General features: G+C 55.5%; 1 protein-coding gene across 15 annotated transcripts in view; it reads left to right on the plus strand.

Annotated features, from left to right (window-relative positions):
• The first annotated feature begins 15,915 nt into the window (after positions 1 to 15,915).
• The window catches only part of CAMK2B (calcium/calmodulin dependent protein kinase II beta), a 67,793-nt gene continuing 63,486 nt past the window's right edge, over positions 15,916 to 20,222 (plus strand). For 6 of the 15 annotated variants that reach the window (XM_066238651.1, XM_066238656.1, XM_066238654.1 and 3 more), the window contains exon 1: positions 15,917 to 16,129. In XM_066238651.1, the coding sequence (XP_066094748.1) occupies positions 16,065 to 16,129 (65 nt within the window). In that variant the 5' untranslated portion in view covers positions 15,917 to 16,064. Of the gene's footprint in view, positions 16,130 to 20,222 lie in introns of all 15 variants that reach the window. The other 9 variants (XM_066238662.1, XM_066238664.1, XM_066238665.1 and 6 more) reach the window with 5 other exon arrangements.

The following is a 20,222-nucleotide window of genomic DNA, read 5'->3' on the forward strand; positions in this document are numbered from 1 at the left end:
TCATTGGCAGAATATCAGTCCACAGATTCAAGATACACTCCGAACCCCAAGAGGATAAATATATTAAAAACCATACAGGGAGTTCTTCAGGTGGGAACAAAAGCCAGATGGAAAGATGGGGATAATTAATGAGCAGAGGATGGAGAGGGTAAATCCAAACGAATGTCGACTCCACTAAACAATACTTCCTTCTGCGGTTTAAAATACATGTAAAAATAAAACACACGACAACAGGAAAAAAAAGGGGGGAAGGATGGGAATGGGAACAGACTGTTTTAAGGCCTAGGAAGGGGTGGATAAATGTACTAAGTAAAGGACACACGTTGCCATGAAGGGTGACTTTGAATAGTAAAAGAATGTAAGTAGTGAAATGATACTAAAGGAATGCGTAAGTAACAGGCTAATAGATGGGGAGAGGAATAATAAAAAATACTGAAGCCCTCCCTACCCACCCAAAGGCAAGAAAGGAAAGGATTTAAAGGAATGTAAAACAGGTGAGATAAATAGAAAATAAAAATCACCTCGTAGGTATAAATGCAAATATATGACAAAGTACCCGGAATATAAACGGACTAAGTTCTCTAAGTAAAGACTGAGGAAGACTGCATCCAACGACAACAAATAATGAAACCGCGTGTTGCTGCAAGATGCACACCTTAAACACGAGGACGCAGAGAGGTTGACAGCAAAGGGACGGACAGATGTGACGGAGGTGCGTCACACGTCGCTAGGACCAGGCTCAGGCCCAGGTCACTAGAAGGACTCGCAGGACCGTCACTGTCATGATCACAGCGGGAGACGGACTGAAATCAGCAAAGAGAAAGGAATTTCAGGAGACACCAGGCACCTGGTCCCCCTACCCCCATGAATCTGTGTGGGACGTGCTTTCTTCTCCCAACAATATAAGACGACACACACGGGGAGGTGTTGCTGCTGGGAGTCCGTCATGCTGCCTGTATGACTACCCTTAGCGACTGGGTCTTCAGAGCCCAGAGATGGAACTGGTGCAGCAGGGCCCAGGGCCTCCCTCAGACAGAAGCAGGCATTCAGCACAAGTCACGTTGGCGTAAGCTGTCTGGTTGTATTAGTCAGCTCGGGCTGCCATAACAAGGTACCACAGGCTGGAGAGCTGACACAACAGAAATCACTTTCTCATAGTTCTGGAAGCTGGAAGATCAGAATGTCAGCAGGTCTGGTGTCTCCTGAGGCCTTTCTTCATGGTTTGCAGATGACTGCCTTCTTGTTCTGTCCTCACATGGCCTTTTCTCTGTGCCAGTGCCTCCCTGGTATCTCCTATGTGTGTCCTAATCTCTTTATAAGGTCATTAGTAAGATAGATTAGGGCTCACCCAAATGGTATCCCTTTAACTTAATTACCTCTTTAAAGACCCTATCTCCAGCCCTGGCCGGTTGGCTCAGCGGCAGAGCGTCGGCCTAGCGTGCGGAGGACCTGGGTTCGATTCCCGGCCAGGGCACACAGGAGAAGCGCCCATTTGCTTCTCCACCCCTCCGCCGCGCTTTCCCTCTCTGTCTCTCTCTTCCCCTCCCGCAGCCAAGGCTCCATTGGAGCAAAGATGGCCCGGGCGCTGGGGATGGCTCTGTGGCCTCTGCCCCAGGCACTAGAGTGGCTCTGGTCGCAACATGGCGACGCCCAGGATGGGCAGAGCATCACCCCCTGGTGGGCAGAGCGTCGCCCCTGGTGGGCGTGCCGGGTGGATCCCGGTCGGGCGCATGCGGGAGTCTGTCTGACTGTCTCTCCCTGTTTCCAGCTTCAGAAAAATGAAAAAAAAAAAAAAAAAGACCCTATCTCCAAATGCAGTCAATTCTGAGGTACTGAGGTTTAGAGTTTCAACATATAGACTTGGAGGGCACATTTAATTAATAATGCTGGTCAAATGGTATGGCCCAAGGCCTCAGGCATCCAGAAAAACGGTTTTTCTTTTTTCTTCTTTTCCAAGTGAAAGGAGGGAAGATAGATTCCTGCATGTGCCGAGACCAGAATCCACCTGGCAACCCCGTCTTGGGCTCATGTTTTGCCCATCCGTGGCCAAGTTCGCAACCGAACTTTTTTTTTTTTTTTTTTACAGAGACAGAGAGAGTCATAGAGAGGGATAGATAGGGACAGACAGACAGGAACTGAGAGAGATGAGAAGCATCAATCATTAGTTTTTCGTTGCGGCACCTTAGTTGCTCATCGATTGCTTTCTCATATGTGTCTTGACCGTGGAGCTACAGCAGACCGAGTAACCCCTTGCTCGAGCCAGTGACCTTGGGTCCAAGCTGGTGAGCTTTGCTCAAACCAGATTAGCCCGCGCTCAAGCTGGCGACCTCGAGGTCTGGAACCTGAGTCCTCCGCATCCCAGTCCAACGCTCTATCCACTGCGCCACTGCCTGGTCAAGCAATATACCAGCAACAATTAACAACATTTTAAGAATTGTCATTTGCAATAGGATTTTCAAAACGTCAAAAAAAACCCAAAACACAACTAGTAATAAATCTAACAAAAGACATGCAAAACCTGTATACAGGAAATTATAAATTTTATAGAGGTAAATGAAAGTACACTTAAATGAAGGCTAAGTTAATAAACAAAATTTAACTGAATAGACTCGGAGAGCTGTTGGCTTTATAAAACGATTCAAGAGTGGAGTCTGGCCAAGAGGAGAGACCCTGGGAGGGACTATGCAGGATGGAAGGCTTTTATAGAAAGGCGGGCAGGGAAAAATAAAAGGTCATTGGAGGGAAATAAGTTCAGGTAACAGGATAGCTTCTCATTGGCCGGGATTGTTGCTGGGCGAGAAGAAAATCTTCCTGCTGCCGGGTTATCAAGTGTTGCACTCTTCGGAGTGGGAGGTAGTTTCTTCCTGTTGGGGGTCTGTAACTGAATCAACGAATGCTGTGATCGATTGACAGCTGTGATTGACGGGGGCGTCCTGTTCGGGGTAATGGAGGGCAGTGGTGGGGCGCGAGAGCTCCCCCACTACAGGCATTTCCAACTCCCGTTTTAGTTCCGATTCCTTGACTTTCCCACATAAACGATCCTGTGTGTGAATTGGAAGGCTCAGTATAGAAATGATTACAGTTTTCTGCAATCTAAGCTATCTATTTAATGCACATCGCTCCCCAGAATACTGGCAGGGGAGTGTGCGTGTGCGTGTGAAATTGCAGGCTGATTCTAAAATTTCCTTGAGGCTGCAAAGGACCAGGAGCCGACGAATTAGAGGAGGAGGAAAAACGAGCTGTCGGGAAGCCACAATACTGTCCTACTTTCCAGCCGAAGCCCCCAGCTGTTAACAGTTGAGTACATTTGCCTCATAGGTCTTGTTCTCTGTATGCTGATCTTATTTCCGACTCACTTGGTCGTAAAGCTGTGGGCACGGTCCTCCATCACCCCTCTCCCACATAAAGCAGTGTAACGCTTCCATCGAGACATTACTCTTGCGGCTGCACCACCACGAACTCAAGACCCCGGCCACACTGCTGGCCTCCCCAGTGTGTCCTCTGGGCTCCGCACTCCGTCCTGCCCAGGGTGCATCCGGCCGTGTGCGATCATGTTCTTTGGGCCTAGAAAGCTCTTCAGTCTTCACTTGCCTTTCAGGACTTAATGTTTTTGAAGAGTTCAGGTCAGCGGCTCCGCAAACATCTCTTCTGTCTCACTTCTTCTGCCTTTCCTGATAGGTGATGCAGAGGCGATGCTGTAATGTCCACTTGTCCTGCTCCTGGTGACGTTCCTTCTGCCATGAGGCTTGGATGGCACCTGCCAGGTCTGCCCCGCTCTGTCACCCCTCCTGTAGCCCTGAGCATCACCTGAACGTCACCTGAGCATCCCTCCTCAAGCTGGGGGACGTCCAAGCCTGCACAGTGGGTCCTTCTGCTGTGGAGTCTCTACTTCATTTGCATGAATGTCTTTATGTCAACCTTGTTTTTCCGAGGGCATTTTTACTGGGTAAGAATTTGGGGCCTGACCTGTGGTGGCGCAGTGGATAAAGCGTCGACCTGGAAATGCTGAGGTCGCCGGTTTGAAACCCTGGGCTTGCCTGGTCAAGGCACAAATGGGAGTTGATGCTTCCAGCTCCTCCCCCTTCTCTCTCTCTGTCTCTCTTCTCTCTCCCTCTCTGTCTCTTTCTCTCCCTCTCTCTCTCCTCTCTAAAAATGAATAAATAAAAAAATAAAAAAATAAAAAGAATTTGGGGGGGGGTTGACAACTTTTGTCCCTCAGAACCTTGCTGATATCACATCACTGTCTTCTGACTTGCACGGTTTCTGGTGAGAAAAGAGTTACAATTCTTACAGTTGTTCCCTTGTAGGCAATGTGTCTTTTCCTCTGGCTTCTTTCCGGATTTTCCTTGGTTTTCAGAACTGTGGGTGTTTGAGTGTGGTTCTCTTTATATTTATGCTGATTGGTGTTTGTTGAGATTACTGGATATGTAAATTGATGTTTTCCATCAAATTTGGGAAGTTTTTGGCCATTATATTTTCAAATATTTATTCTGCCTCAATCTCATGCCCTTTCTTCTGAGACTCCAATTACATGTGTGGGGGACCATTCGTGGTTGTCCCCCAGTCTCCGAGGCTCTCTCATTTTCCTTCTTACTCATAATCTTCAGATTAGATAATTTCTATTCATCTGCCTTTATGCATACCTTCTGTTTTGGGACTGAGATTTTTGATCCATTCACTGATTAAAACTGTATCTTTCCTTAGTTCTTGAAACATATTTATAATATTTGTCTTACAATCTGCTAAATTCAACATCTGGGTTATTTTATGCTCAATTTCTCAGTTTCTTTTTTTTTTTTTTTTTTTTGCCTGGGATCACATTTTTCTGTTTCTTTGTATACCTAGTGTTTTTCATTTTTTTTTTCTGAAGCCGGTAACGGAGAGAGACAGTTAGACTCCCACATGCGCCCCACCAGGATCCACCTGGCACGCCCACCAGGGGGCGACGCTCTGCCCACCAGGGGGCGATGCTCTGCCCTTCCGGGGCGTCTCTCTGTTGCGACCAGAGCCACTCTAGCGCCTGGGGCAGAGGCCGAGGAGCCATCCCCAGCGCCTGGGCCATCTTTGCTCCAGTGGAGCCTCGGCTGCAGGAGGGGAGGAGAGAGACAGAGAGGAAGGAGAGGGGGAGGGGTGGAGAAGCAGATGGGCGCTTCTCCTGTGTGCCCTGGCTGGGAATCGAACCCGGGATTCCTGCACGCCAGGCCGACGCTCTACTGCTGAGCCAACCGGCCAGGGCCTGTATACCTAGTGTTTTTAAACTCACATACGGGACACTGGCTGATACCTTGTGAAACTCGCTATTCTGTTCACTTCTTCTGTAGGCAGTCCAGTCTCTGACCGATGACCTAAGTCACTGGGTCTGGTTTTGTGTGTTGTCGTTCCTCATACTGGAACCTCTGAGGTACTCCCAGAGCCCCCTCCTTCTGTGTGACCCCATCCTTCCCTGAACACGCACAGCCTGGCTGGCAGCCAGGACTCACGGGTCCCTACGTGCAGTCTGGGGGACCTGCACAGCCCCCTTTCTTGGGTCCTGCCCCTCACCCCCACTGCTCTGCTGCCCTGGCTCTGGTCTCTACCTCATCTGGCCCCTGGACTCTCTGTGCCAGTCAGGAGCTGTCTCCCAGTGCGAGTGGAGTGACTGTAAGTTGTCCTGTGGGGGACTGCAGTCCCCACTGTCTGCCCACAGTCTGGGAACAGCTGTGTCGTACACCTTGTCCAAGGTTATGCTTACTCATGGTGGGAGAGCGAGTCTGGTACCAGCTCTCCGTTTCTAAGGGGACGTTACAGATGAACTTCTTTTTTTACTTTAAAATGTTTTTTATTTATTCATTTAATGGAGGGAAGGAGCAGGAAGCATCAACCCCCATATGTGCCTTGACCAGGCAAGCCCAGGGTTTTGAACCGGCAACCTCAGCGTTCCAGGTCAATGCTTTACCCACTGCGACACCACAGGTCAGGCACACATGAGCTTCTCGATGGAGAAGGCAATGCCTATCTCCACTGCCTGCCCCACACCCTCCCAGACCCCCTGTGCCCCAGTCCCATGGCCTAGGAACTTCTCTGCTGGACACTCCCACCCAAAGCTTCCAGGGAGCTTGTCTCCTGGCCTCTCACCCCCTGCTTGGTCCTTCTCAGCTTCCTGATCACCCCTTCCTCAGACCATCTGCCCCATGCTGACTTCCACCAGACACCCCACACTGGCCCCTTTCTCTCCTCCTGGTGACATTTGCTAGGCTGTGGCTTCCACTCCTTTTTTTTTTTTGATTTTTCTGAAGCTGGAAACGAGACAGTCAGACAGACTCCCGCATGCACCCGACCGGGATCCACCCGGCACGCCCACCAGGGGCGACGCTCTGCCCACCAGGGGGCGATGCTCTGCTCCTCCGGGGCGTCGCTCTGCCGTGACCAGAGCCACTCTAGCGCCTGGGGCAAAGGCCAAGGAGCCATCCCCAGCGCCCGGGCCATCTCTGCTCCAATGGAGCCTTTGCTGTGGGAGGGGAAGAGAGAGACAGAGAGGAAGGAGGGGGTGGGGGTGGAGAAGCAAATGGGCGCTTCTCCTGTGTGCCCTGGCCGGGAATCGAACCCGGGTCCCCCGCACGCCAGGCCGACGCTCTACCGCTGAGCCAACCGGCCAGGGCCCCACTCCTTCTTTTTGATGATTCCAGGTCTGTGCCTTCAGTCCTTGCCTCTGCTCTGGCCTGCAGGCCTGTCTTCCCCGCACACTGCCCGGAGCCCTTCCTCTGCACCCCTGAGTGGATCCAAACATCTTTCCCGTGAACCTGCTCCTGTCTGGTGCTTCTCCACCCTGATGCCCTCAGCAGCCCTGGTCCCTACACTCACTTCTACTTGCAGTGGTCACCAATTTCCGATTCTGAATTAGCCTTCCAAATGGACCTCTCTGGCCGCGACAAACACAGGCTCTACTACTAGTATTAACATCCACCAACAAAGATGGCGGGGGTGCACTTTCCAGGTCTGGCTCCAGAAGCTTCCGTCGGGGGCAGGGCTGTGGGTAGGGCAGGGCACGGGAAGGACAGGCCAGAGACCCTGGGTCTAGCTGCTGTCAACAGCCAGGCAGCAAGCCCTGGACGCCACTCACTTTGACTGAGACCTGATGGGGGAGTGGAGGGAGCCGTCCTTGTCTGCCAGGCCCAGGAGTCAGGTGGTGGGAGGGGCAGCTGCTCGGGGGCCAACCGCAGTCAGGGCTGCTTTCCAGCCTGCACCAGCCGCTGCCCAGCACCCGGCTGACCCCTGTAAGGGTCCAAGTCCACAGTCTGCTAAGACCCCACCTGAGTCCTGCTTTCTGGTTGCGTGGACCTGACCTCTGCTGCTGTCTCCCCGAGACAGCCCCTCCTCCTGGGGCTGTCCTGTGTCAGAGCCCAGAGCTCAGGTAGCCTGCCCGGCGTAGGCTGTGATGCGGCAGGGGCCAGGCGTGGACTGTGATGCGGCAGGGGCAGTGGGGCCTTGTCCACTGGGTGAAGTTTCTGCCCCGACTGGGAAGGCTAGATGCCTCAGTAGCCACAGCAACCTGGGCCCCTCGGCTGGGGCCTGGGCAGGCCTGGCTGCAGGGCACTTCTCTCCGCAGGGCTCAGGGCCCACCACGCTCCCTCCTCCACTCACTGCCCTCAAGACTCCTGGCTAGAGAGGAGACCAGTCACTGGGGGACCCTGAACCTGGAGACACCTCAGAGGGGGCTGACGGGGCTATAGGTGGGAGGCGGACGGGGAGCATGGTACTTCTCATGTCCGGTGGGGGAGCTCAGAGGCAGATGGTGCACCTCGGGGGCAAAGGAACAGGTCCTCAGAGTTCTGTCTTCCTCATCTGGACCCTTTGCAAGTGGCCTGCACACCCGCTTGCTGGCCCACAGGCCTGGGGTCCTGGGGGACCCTGCACCGGGCTGGTTTCCTTACCCCCTCACTGCCCTGGGCTCCACCTCTCCGAACCCAGCAGCCTTCTTTGCAGAGTGAGGTGACACAGTACCTGCACAGGAGGGCGACGACTGGCCGGCAGACACCGGGAGCCGCAGTGTCCCATAATTACGCGCTGTGTGCAAACTGCGTTATATTTGGCTCCGCCCACGCACGTGGCTCTGGTCTCCAGGGAGCTCTCCCTCCCGTCATGTCACGTGCTGGCATCTTCATCCCCTCCTCCGTGTATCTGCCAGGCCGGTCCTCGAGAGGGGGGGTTTTGGGTTGTTTCCAGTTTTCTGGGTTATAAATAGCACCGCTGTGCATGTCTTTATTACAAATCCTTTCTCCGAAACCCTGAATAACTGAGCCCCAGGGGCACCCAGGACCCAGAGAGCACATCTTACAAAACCCTTCTCGCTTCCCGGCGGGTCGCACCTCACTTTGCAGGTCACGCTGCAGGTGGACCGAGGGCCTGGGGACAGGACCCCCCCCCCCCCCCCGCAGGGATGCTGGTCCTTCCAGGTTCAGGACAGATGTGAAGCCAGTGCCAAAGGAAAAGAGGCACCATTGTTTCCTGGTGTTTTATTCCCTTATATTTAGGAAGGTCTCCAAACACCTGGGCCCCCGCGTTTGGAGGGAGACTTCATTCCCTCCTTGAGACTGTTGGGTTTGCTTGTGTTCTATATAATTCTCATTGGCATTTTTTATTAGTACAAATATGATATATGGAAACATTTTTATTGTTTCACGTTCAGCACAGGTTTTACATTTCTTTTATGGTATTTTAATTTTCTTAAGCCGAATGAAAATTTTCCATTTCAAATACATTTTTCTATTTCTTGGTAAAATGTGCATGGTGTTCTTTCATCATCTAGCTCCTGTTTCGTTTTTGTCCTCCATTTTGTTATTGACCAGACTGGTCAACAATTTCTCTGTTTCACTGTTAACACCTTTTTTTTTTTTTTTCAAAGACCTGTCTAGGTTTTGGTGGTCTTGATTGGCTATTCTGTTGATGGTCTTCATTTCATTCGTTTCTGTTTGGCCTTATCAGACTCAGCCTTCACCTTTCTTGGGCTATTTTGTTGTTCTTTTCTGGCTGCTCCAGCTGTGAACCCACCTCTGTTCCCCGCCCCCCCCCCTGAAGTCAGCCGGCTCCTCCCTGCGTGCAGGACCGTGTCTGGTGCGCGGGGCTGAGCTAGTGTCTGTCTATAACCTTCAGTTTTGTAGTTCGTAACGTGAATTTCCTGCTGAGTGAAGCTATTTGGCTTCCTTCAGTTATGTCCTTTTAATGTGATTGCACTGTTGTCACTGACTCCTGCTTTTGCAGGGTTTCCTTTGTGTCCTGACCCTCAGCCAGTCGCTGAGACTGTTCCGTGTGACCCAGAAGAACATCTTCTCCGTGGGACAGCAGCGCCCATGCGGTTCTAGTGACTTTAAAGTTGAGGTATACTTTACACACGTAATTACATGTGAACGATACATGAATTACATTGACACACAAAATTACATGTAACTCCAGGTAAATTACACTTACACCAACACGCACTGTTCTGAGCGTGCCTCAGTTTTTGACAAATGAACGCACTGGTGTAACCACAAGAAAGCAGAACACTCCACCATTCTGGAACCGTGGGCGGTTCTGGCTCAGAGGCGGCAGGCACTCCGGATCTCTGCGGGGACAGGCACCTCTCAGATTGTGCCGTGGATTCGGCCCAGAATCCTGCAGAAATGGAACCACGAGTGTGTTCTGTGTGTCTGGCCCCTTTCATTCCGCATTGGCCTGTGAGGTTTGCCGTGCTGTGGGTGTCACGGTTGACCTCGCCATGCACACGCGTGGTGTCCTGCACTCCTGACACTCATCACTTCCTGTACTGGTGACTATGAACATTCTTGTACACATTTCTCTCTCTCTTGCTCTCTCTCTCTTTTTACACATTTTTATTTTTTTGGGGGGTGGTACATACCTAAGAGAGGAATAAGTCACAGGGAAGGTATTTGTTTATGAGAAATGCCAACAGCTGTCCTGTGTATGCAGATTTTCTTTCAGGTGTTTTGTATCTGTCACAAAGCAGAGACTCCTGCCAGGGTGAGAATTAGAGCTGTGCTGGCATGGATGCATCCCTGCTTTTTCTGACACACCGGCCTCAACAGACCCTGGCTCCTTAGGATCGATACCCAGAGAACAGGCAGAGCAAACACACAGGTGGGGAGGCCGCTGCTGGTGCCCAAGACCCTCTCTTCCCTATTCTTCAGTGATAGGTCCCATATTTTGAGGCAAGACCTTTTCCCCAGCATCCCTTGCAGCTAAGTGAGTCATGTGATTGGGTTCTGGCCAGTAAGGTTGTCAGGGGAGGGTCATGTGGCCAAAGCAGCCAAGTGTCCACTGTCCATCCTCACTTTCACTATCCGGTCACCAAGAAACTGGATGCAATGTCTGAGTATCCAGGTTGGAACCCAAGACGAGGGCCAGCCCTGACAGCAGAGCAGAGAGCTGGGTGTGGCCTGGAGCCCAGCATCATGAGCAGCAGGAATCCCACCTCTGGGTGCTGGGATGCAAGGAAGTCCAGGCTGGTGCACACAGTGCTCTGTGGCAACACCAAGAGTCCCACGCCAGTAGCCACGTCAGCATGCCCTGCCTGCCAGCAAGGGAAAGGTGAGCAGGTGGGAATGGGAGGGACCTGAGGGCATGGTCCCCTGACTGACTCACCAAGGGGCTGTTTCCATGACAAGTCCCAGTGTCTGTGGGGAGGGAAGTACAAGCTGGGAGTGACTCCCCAGCCCCTGCTGGCCATTTGGGACACTAGAGTCACGCTCCTGAGCAACCCTCGTTGATGGAGATGCCTGTGTGACCCAGCACAGGATCGGGGGAGCTGGGTCAGGACAAGGCCTGGCCTTCTGGGGCCCAAGGCCAAAGGCACCTCCAGGAGTATGGTGGTGACACCCATCAGGAGAGATGTGGTGAAGTGGGACAGGAAGGGGTCACTCCTGTGGGGGTGGGGAGGGAATCCTATCCAGCCAGAGGCCTGCAAGGCACAGGAGAGGGACAGGAGCAGGGCTGAGTCTCAGCCTGGCAGTGAACTGGGCAGGGGTTCCTGTATTCTGAGACTGTGGCCTCTCATAGATGGCATTACCCACCTTGTCTTGGATGTCTAGTGAGGAAGAGGAGGTCTGCAGGGCCTGTCCCCTCAGGTCTTTGGGCTCAGCCTTTGTGCAGGACCCTGGCCATGTCTCAGGATTACTGGTACCTTTACAGCTTTGCTTGTTAGTCATTTAGGGAGCTAGATTCCCTTGGGAGACTCAGGTGCCACGCAGAATGTGCAGGTGAAGAAAACAGAATGTGGTGATGCCTCGTGGGCCCTTTATTCCCCATCTTTTTCACCCTAAAACACCAGCCGGTTCCAGCCATGGGGCCTTTGCACAGCTGCTGCTTCTGCCTGCAGTGCCCTTCCCCTATTTTAGTGTCCCTCTGTCACTCAGATCTCAGCTTCGATGTCACCTCCTCTGAGGGGCTTTCCCTGGGTGCCCACTCGGAAGCTGCCGCCCTGTCGGTCTCCAACAATCACTTTGTTTTAAATCAGTGTGGAGTGATAGCGCTCCTCAGTGTTTCCTGGTTCCTTGTTGGTCTCGGGCATAAGCCCCCATCCTTCCCTGGTGTGAAACAGTCACCACGTGAACAGGGCCAGCAGTGCCTGTGAGCAGAGCACAGTGCTTAGAGCACCAGCTATGAAGTCAGGCGCATCTGATGCCAACACTGGCTTTGCCACAGATCCGCTGTGTGACCTGAGCCCAGGTATAGCATCCTTCTGTGCCTCAGTTTCCTCACTTGTAAAAGGAGGCTAACAGTAGCCTCTACCCTGCAAAGTTGCTATAAAGTTTTAAAAACTGGTGGATAGACCTTTAGAAGAGTTTCCAGTATGTAGTGAGTACACTGTAAATCGTAGCTTACTCTTCATCACCATCACCATCACCATTAGCAGATTGTCCTCCCACATGCCTGCCACAACACCCAGCACGGGCTGCCATGTCAAGGACCAGGTGATTAGACAGAGATGGAGTAGATCAGGGGTTGGGAACCTATGGCTGGCGAGCCAGATGTGGCTCTTTCAATGGCTGCATCTGGCTCGCAGACAAATCTTTAATAAAAAAACAATCTTTTTTTTTTTTTTTTTTGTATTTTTCTGAAGCTGGAAACGGGGAGAGACAGTCAGAGAGACTCCCGCATGTACACGACCGGGATCCACCCAGCACGCCCACCAGGGGACGCTCTGTCCACCAGGGGGCGATGCTCTGCCCCTCTGGGGCGTTGCTCTGCAGCGACCAGAGCCACTCTAGCGCCTGGGGCAGAGGCCAAGGAGCCATCCCCAGCGCCCAGGCCATCCTTGCTCCAATGGAGCCTCGCTGCGGGAGGGGAAGAGAGACAGAGAGGAAGGAGGGGGGGTGGAGAAGCAAATGGGCGTTTCTCCTATGTGCCCTGGCCGGGAATCGAACCCGGGTCCCCCCACACGTCAGGCCGACCCTCTACTGCTGAGCCAACCGGCCAGGGCCAAAAAAAATAATCTTTAATAATAAAAATATAAAACATTCTCATGTGTTACAATCCATTTCCTACCACTCATGTTCATGGTTGCAGGTAGCTGGAGCCAACCACAGCTGTCCTCCGGGACAACACCAAATTTTTATTGGATAATGCGCAAGGTACACGGGTCGTTGTATGGCTCTCATGGAATTACATTTTAAAATGTGTGGCGTTCATGGCTCTCTCAGCCAAAAAGGTTCCCGACCCCTGGAGTAGGGTCTTCCTGGTCTGGCGGATCGCAGCCTGGCTATGACTGGGAGAGGTGGTGGCAGTGACATCCCTCCTGTGACAGCAGACCCTAGAGGTGAGGGGGATGACAGAGGAGACTGTGGCTTTTCTTAGGAGAACAAGCCCTATGTGCAGCATTTTTGGCTCTGCAGATGTGATGCTCGTTGCCATGGGGACTGTCCTAACAATAACCTCCCAGAATTGATATTCCCCACACCCTTCCCAGCTGCTACTTGGGAGGGAGAGCCCTTCTCACTGATGAGAGCCAGCCAGAAAGGATAAGGGGGGAGGCAGAGATGACGGAGGTGCGGGTGGAAAAGGGCCTTTCCTGAAAGAGGAGTGGCCAGAGCCGGATGAGAGGACTTCTGGGGCCCCGGGCCCAGGCAGAGTTGTGGCTGACAGTCCTTTACCCTTCCAGCTTTTCCGCTCAGCTGCCTGGAGGTGGGGAGTGAGCTGATCTGTGAGTGGGGTGTGGGGTGGGGCTGTGAAGGCAGGGACAGTCTGGGGCTCTGGGAGTCCCCAGTCACCCCCACCCTCCTGCCCTCAGGGTTGCTCTGCATCATATACCTTTCACGTTTCAGCGCAGGGAGGGGCTGTCCAGGGAACCCCAGGTGCCAACAGGACTAGAAGGAGGATAGACTTTTAGAGAGGTCTAGCTGCACCCCTTAGTGACCCTGACTTCTTGTGTAACGTTGGTCCTGGCCAGCCTCCCCACCCAGGGGAAAGAACCTCAAAACAAACCCCCAGAATGCTGCTGTGTCCTCACCTGGGACCATGGAGTGTGCGAGTGTGTGTAAATGTGTGACTGTGTGTGCATTAAGTGTGACTTTATGTGATTGTGACAATGTGTGAGTGTGTCTGAGTGTGCAGGTGTGTATATGTGTGTGTGAGTGTGTCTGAGTGTGCAGGTGTGTATAGGTGTGTGTGAGTGTGTCTGAGTGTGCAGGTGTGTATAGGTGTGTGTGAGTGTGTCTGAGTGTGCAGGTGTGTATAGGTGTGTGTGAAAATGAAAGGTGAGAGACTTTATGGAGCAGTGGGGTTTCAGTCCCAGGTCCTTTGGCTGTGTGACTTTGGGAACGTTATTTTACCTGTCTCTGTGGTCCCTCTAGTAAAATGGGGGTAATGGTAGTACCTGCCTAGGAACATTTGAGAATTAAATAAGACATGTAGAATGTGTAAGCGAATCAGTCATAACTTTAATGCCAATTCATCGTGGCATGGACCGTGTTGGTAATAGTGTGTGTGACCCTGGCAGTGCCCAGGTCGCCTTGTAGTCTGTGGAGAGCCTGATTTGTCCAGGGGTGCAGTTGAGCTCTGTCTGTCAGCCAGTGGCATTCGATCCTGGGGACTGCCTCCTTCTCCCCTGAGCTCAGAGCTGTGGAGATGGCCCCGCATGTGGGGAGGAGACTGCTGTGGGGCTGAGCACCACCTCAGAGCCAGCCTCTGTCAGCCTGTGAGGGACCTCATGGGAGAGGCGGGTGTCACCTGTCAGGACCAGCCAGGAGCTCCACGAGGTGGAGACAGGGTCTCCCCTCCTGCCCTCCCTGCTAAGATCAAGGCCACGCTCCCCACAGGGCCTTCCGTGCCCCCAGCCAGCACTCTCCATGACGCTGAGGGTCCTCTGCCTCTCCTGGGTGTAAGCTGGGTCTGTCGACTGGCTCCCACCTGGTTGGCTAATCTGCCAGATAGTCATGTGCCAAAGCCATCCTAGTGGGGAGGCCCTGGCTGCCCTCACCCCAGATTCCCTTTGATGTGGACTTTTTAAAATGTGATCTTTTGTCTAGGAAGCACTTATTGTGGCCTCTGGAGCTGGCCCTGGGCTGGCCACAAGGCGAGCAACGAGCAGCACAGGCCCAGCGACCATGGCTGGGAGCCGACGGTGCAGTCAGCAGCGCATGTCAAGGTGGCTGGGCGACCCAAATCCAGAGCCGGCTGCTGGGAGCTCCCTTCCCCAGGGCTACCCAGGACTGACCCTGACCCTGGCCCCAGCCCTGGCCCCTTAAGGAATATGGGGGTGCCAGAGCCCAGTGGGCCCTCTTCACTGTATCTGAAGTCCCAGTTCTAGGTGACAGCCTGGGTGTGACCCTGGGGAGGCTCTTCTGTGGAAAAACGGGGTCAGCCCTGCCTCTCCTGCCTGGCCCTCCTCCCCACCTCCCCCTCCTTCTCCTCCACTCCAGGGCTACTTTCTAGGTGGACTTTCTTTTATGAGGCCAGAAGAGGGGGCAAGCAGGTGGACTAGGCCCGGGAGAGGGGAGAATGTGTCCCCTTACCAGGACAGGGGGGCTGAGGGCTCTCAGGACCCCAAGTTCCTGATCAACCAGCCCCTGATCCTCTGACTCAAGGACCCTCGGCCTGAACTCTCTCCAGCCCCATCCCTTCCTGGGACCTCTAGAGCAGACACCCCAGAGTCCAGTGCTAGGAGGAGTGAGGAAAGGGAGGACTGCGACCACAGAGGAGGGGTAGCTTCTCCTCTTCATGTCCTACCCTCAGTGTGACCCTGGTCTGGGAGGCTCCTGGATACTCTGTGGGGGGCGGGGTGATGGACTGTGCAGTGTACGGAGGGATGGAGTAGCCTCTTCTCCTGGAGAATGTGAGGAATGTATTTTGTGGAGGGTGACACATGTGTCCCTGCCTCTCAGACGCATCCGAGGCCTTCCTTGCAGTCCAGGGCAAGGTGGGCCTTCAGGGGAGAGATGGGCCCGGGTTCATGGTGTACAATCCCGTGTGTGTGTGTGTGTGTGTGTGTGCAGGAGGGTCACCAGCAGGAAGCAGAGAACCTAGCTCAGGCCGCTGGCTGTGCCTGTACGGCAGGTGAACCCCAGGTGAGTGATGTGAGGATGTTTGCACAAGGGGCATGGGGTGCACAAGCGGGTGCATGTGCAGGGCGCGCGTGCAGGTGCTTGTGTAGGGAACCGGCGAGGGCGCGCAGTTACCTGTGCGGGCGCAGGTACCTGAGCAGGGGATGCAGGCTGTGTGCGCGTGTGCAGGGAGAAGGTGCGTGTGTAGAACGCGGGTTCGGATGAGGGCGCGAACGCAGGCTATGTGCCGCGCGCGGGTGCGTGAGCAGGGCGCGGGCTCGGGTGCAAGGCTCACACAGGGGTGGCGGGTGGGGCGGGAGCCGCGGCGGAGACAGCGGCGCCCGCGCTCCCCGCGCGTAGGTGTGCGGCGCGTTCCTGGCGGGGACGGAGCGCGCAGATCTCGCGTGCGCTCGCAGCCCAGCCCGGCCCCCGCCCGGCGCCGCGAGCCGAGGTGTCGCCCGCGCCCGCGTCGCCGCCGTGCCCGCGAGCGGGAGCCGGAGTCGCCGCCGCCCGAGTGCAGTAGAGCGCACGCCGAGGCCGTCCGTCACCGCCATGGCCACCACGGGGACCTGCACCCGCTTCACCGACGAGTACCAGCTCTACGAGGATATTGGCAAGTAAGAGCCGCGGCGCGTGCTCCGAGGGCCGGGACCCTCCGCGCCGCCGGCTCCGGGCGCACTGCGGCCGCCAGCGTCCCTGGCTCCTCCCGGCTCCGGGCCCGAAGCGCACGGCCCCGCGCAGCCCCGAACCCCAGGCCCCGGGCAGGGGCCCTGGACTTTTGCGCGCGCGGCCCTGTCTGGCCCTGCCCAGCTCGGCCGGCCGGCCAGAAACCCCGGGCTCCGGACTAGGGGCAGCGGGGGCGGCAGCAGGTGTCCTCGGAGCGCCCAGCAGACGTGACGCATTTGGCGGCGGGAGGTCTGAGAGGAGGGGCGCGCGGGGTGGCCGTGGGGCCTACAGCGTGAGGGAAGGAGTGCCCCGGGCCAGAGGGTCGTCCCCGCATGGGCCTCGCTGTCCCCACAGCGCAGAGCAGCCGGGTGCGGGGGCGGCAGGACCTGCTCGGCTCCTCCGCGTGGCTCCATCAGCGCCGGGAGGGGGGTGCTCGCTGTGCTTCGGGCCGCGTGGGAACAACCTCTGCCGCGGGTGCACCCTGGAAATCTGGATTCTGGGGAATCCCCCCCCCCCCAGATCTTTCTAGAAAGAGGAGTCTGGAGAGCAGAGGACCGAGGTCAGGGAGGTGGGTCAGATAACTGTGCCGGAGATGAGGGGTCAGTGGGCAGCCTGATAGGCTCCTGACTCCAGGGTCACCGAGGCAGGTGGGGGCTGGATGGAGGAGTGGTTCCGGGGCGCTGGTGGGCACGGCCTCCGAGGCTCCTTTCAGGTAGGACCGTACTGGGAACAGGTGGCTCCTGGGCTCTGCTTGCCAACGCAAGTGGTGTGGGGCCCTGTCCGGGCTCTGTCCGAGGGCTGCTGACCACGAGGCCGTCCAGAGGCTTCCCTGTGGCCTGAGCTGTCCACTCTGCCAGTCAGGGTGGCTACTCCAGCCTGGTGCCGCCAGAGCCCCCTCCTCCTCTCTCACCCGCCATTGCTCCGGTAACAGCCCTGGTGAGGTTTCCATTGACTCACCCAGGGCCCAGCCTTATTTTCCCTTTCTAAACACACGTTTGTGGTGATACCTTGTGTTGGCGAGGGATGCCAGATCGTTCATGGTTGTGGACGCCGGCTGGGAGGAGTGTGGGGGTGTGCAAATTCCCCAGCTCATCTGCAGGGGCGGGAGGATGCACCAGGCCTGGAAGCTGAGGGGGTGGCATGAGGGAGCCCACAGACTCCTTCTCCTCAGTGGGTGCTGGTTGAGTACCTGGCACCCAGGCAGTGGGGGACCTGGAGAACAGAGCAGAGGAAAGGGGAGGGCCAGCCTCCCTGTGCCCCACCCCAGGCCCCAGGGCTGTGAGGAAGGGGATGGGCTGGGGGTCCTCAAATTGGGGCAGAGGGTAGCTGTGGGAGGAAGGTCACCCACTCAGGGTTGCGTGTGGTTTCTCGCTTGCGCCCAAGGAAGGCAGCTGATCCTCAGTCTCGCAGATGCAGCCTGTTTTCTTGATTTGAAGCTCCGCTGACCTCCTTCACCTTTCTGTGAACCTCTCAGTTCGTGGCTGTGTAGGGTGGCTCTCAATCCCTGACCTCTGGCTCCAGTGGTAACATGCCTGCTGCCACCCACCCTCACACTGGGGAGTGGAGGTCTTTGGGACTGCCCTCAGGGACAGAGTTGGGGTGGCAGACCCCACAGTGCATACTGGGCTCCTACCCCATCTACAGGGACAAGAGCAGCCAGTGGGCACTCATGCAGTGGTGCCCAGGGACTGGAGCCTAAATGGATGGGGAAGCCTAGCTGTGGGGGGGGGGGGGCAAGGGCCTGGGAAGCAACACAACCAGGGGCCAGGAGGGCTTCCGCTCAGTCCAGCACCTTTTTGTGGACCCCCCTATGTGCCAGGCCCTGTGAGGTCAGCTGAGGGGCCCGTCCCAGCTCTGCTGGGGCATTCTGGGCAAGGAGGAGGCCAGGCAAGTGCCGGGTGAGCCCAGGGCTGGGGTCCACAGTGGCCATGTTGGCTGCTTGTTGACAGTGCCTGGCCTGCCGGAGGCACAGTTGGTGTTGCTTCCTGGCCCAGGTGGATGCGTCCAAGTTTATTTAAAGCTGCAGCCCCTGGCACCAGTCAGGCGACACTGAGCTCCCTGCTCAGGGAGGGTCAGGCCACTGGCCCACAGCTGCCTCCATGATGTGGCTGCCGCTTCCTCCCTCTTGCCCTCTTCCCTGCTCTGCCTTCCCCTGCTGCTGCCTGTGCTGGGGATCGTCCCCTAGGGGCCTGCGGAGTGAAGTCTCAGGGCAAAAAGAAGCTCCTTTTTGGGGCTCTGCCCTCCCTCGTCCAACTGGACACCAGCCTGACTTGGCCCAGGTTCCTGGGTCAAGAGCCGCCTCAAGTGGGGTCCCCAGACAGCACAGAGCCAGCAGGGAAGGGCAGACCTGCCCCGCAGTGTGGTTTTTAAAATGGAGAAAACTTCCAGGTTAATGAGCACTTACATCTCTTCTATCCAGAATTGGAAACTGTTACTGTTTTATCATTTTGGCTCTAAGTTCTTTTTTTGTTACAAGCAGTAAAGCTTTCCAGATTTCCTCCTGCCGCTATCTTGCCTGTGGCCTTGATCCTCCCAGACTCTTTCTGGTTCATTTACACACTAACAAATACTTAAGACTCCTCCTGTGTATTCTTTGAGCTTTATGTAAAAATCCTTAAACTTGTGTTTGCACTCAGCAGACTGTCATGGGCGTGTCTGTGTGTGACATACCAGTGACTTGTGGCTGCTGGCCATGCCCTGTGACCGTGGTATGAACACGCTGTCCTGCCCCTGGGGGCAGTCTGGGTTGTTCGAAGTTGTTCCCTCTCGAACCCCAAGCCCCGTGGCGGGTCTGCCGAGGCACAGGCCTGCAAGTTCGTCCCTGGCAGTGGGGCCACTGGCCGGACAGTGAGTGCCCTTTCTGTGTCTCTGTGGGTCACGCCCACAAGCCCCCTCTTGGGGTCTTACGTGCTGGACCCTTTATTGGGTCAGAAGAGGGGCATGTGCCCAGGCTCCTAAGCCTTCCACTTTGGGGATCATCTCCTTTAGAGTGGGGGTGCTCTCCCAGAAGAAAGCATCTCCTGGGAAGCTTTGGACGTAACTCACTTGGACCCTCACTGACGATCTCGAACGTCACTTCGAACCTGTGCTTTTATTTAATTAGTTAACCAGAAGCCCCCCACCCCCGCCCCCCACCTCACAGCATTTAACAGAGACGATGCTGAGGGAAGGTGGGCAGCTTTGCCCTGGCATCGAAGAGGCCCGACCTTCAGTCCAGATCAGAGCTGACCTTGGTGTGCCCTTGACTCTCTCCTGCATCTGTCCTGCGGTGTGACCCCCCTGCTGAGGTGGTCCGCATACTCTCCTTTAGGCGGTGGTCAGTTAAGTGGTCCATAGATAAACTCTGGACACTCAGGGCAGATGGGGTGCTGGTCCTGAACTCGAAAGCCAGGAAGAGAAGGTTTGGGTGGAGGAGGAGCCATGGTGTTTGCTTCCTTCCACCCAGCAGCACTCCTGCCACAGGGCCTTTGTCTGTGCTGCTCCTCCTGCCCCCCCCCCCCCCCCCGCTGCTTGGCAAGATCATATCCCAGACCCCCACGTCGTCTTTCCTGAGCACCTGGCACCATCTGAGATGCCAGGCAGTCAGTCCCCCCATACAAAGGCGGGGTTTCAGGCCCCTTCCCACAGCTAGCTGTGACCCCTTGGGTACCTGCTCCTGCACATCAGGAGGGGCGACCAGCCTGGGGCCGGTGTCCTGACTCAGTGAGGAGGGTGCTCAGACAGAGCGAGCACGCTGACTGCTGCAGGACGTGCATGAAGGTGATGCTCGCTTAGTTACTACTGAGTGGTATTTTTATACCATAACCTACTTTACCGAGAGCTAAGAATATAGCTCGCGCTTGCTACCTGCACTCTTTCTCCTCTGGTGACAGTCGCCGACGGTTAGATGGTGCTTATTACATTAGCATGTTTGGTCTCCAGTTGCTGCTAGCTTGCAGGAGCGGGGAGTGAGGTGTGGGGACCTCCCACCCGGGGCCCAGGCCACACAGGGCAGGGCTACATCCAGGCCTTGACTCTGGACTCCGCCCCCGGCTCCGTGCAGGA

Source organism: Saccopteryx bilineata, chromosome 7 (assembly GCF_036850765.1).
Source record: "Saccopteryx bilineata isolate mSacBil1 chromosome 7, mSacBil1_pri_phased_curated, whole genome shotgun sequence".
Lineage (NCBI taxonomy): Eukaryota > Metazoa > Chordata > Mammalia > Chiroptera > Emballonuridae > Saccopteryx > Saccopteryx bilineata.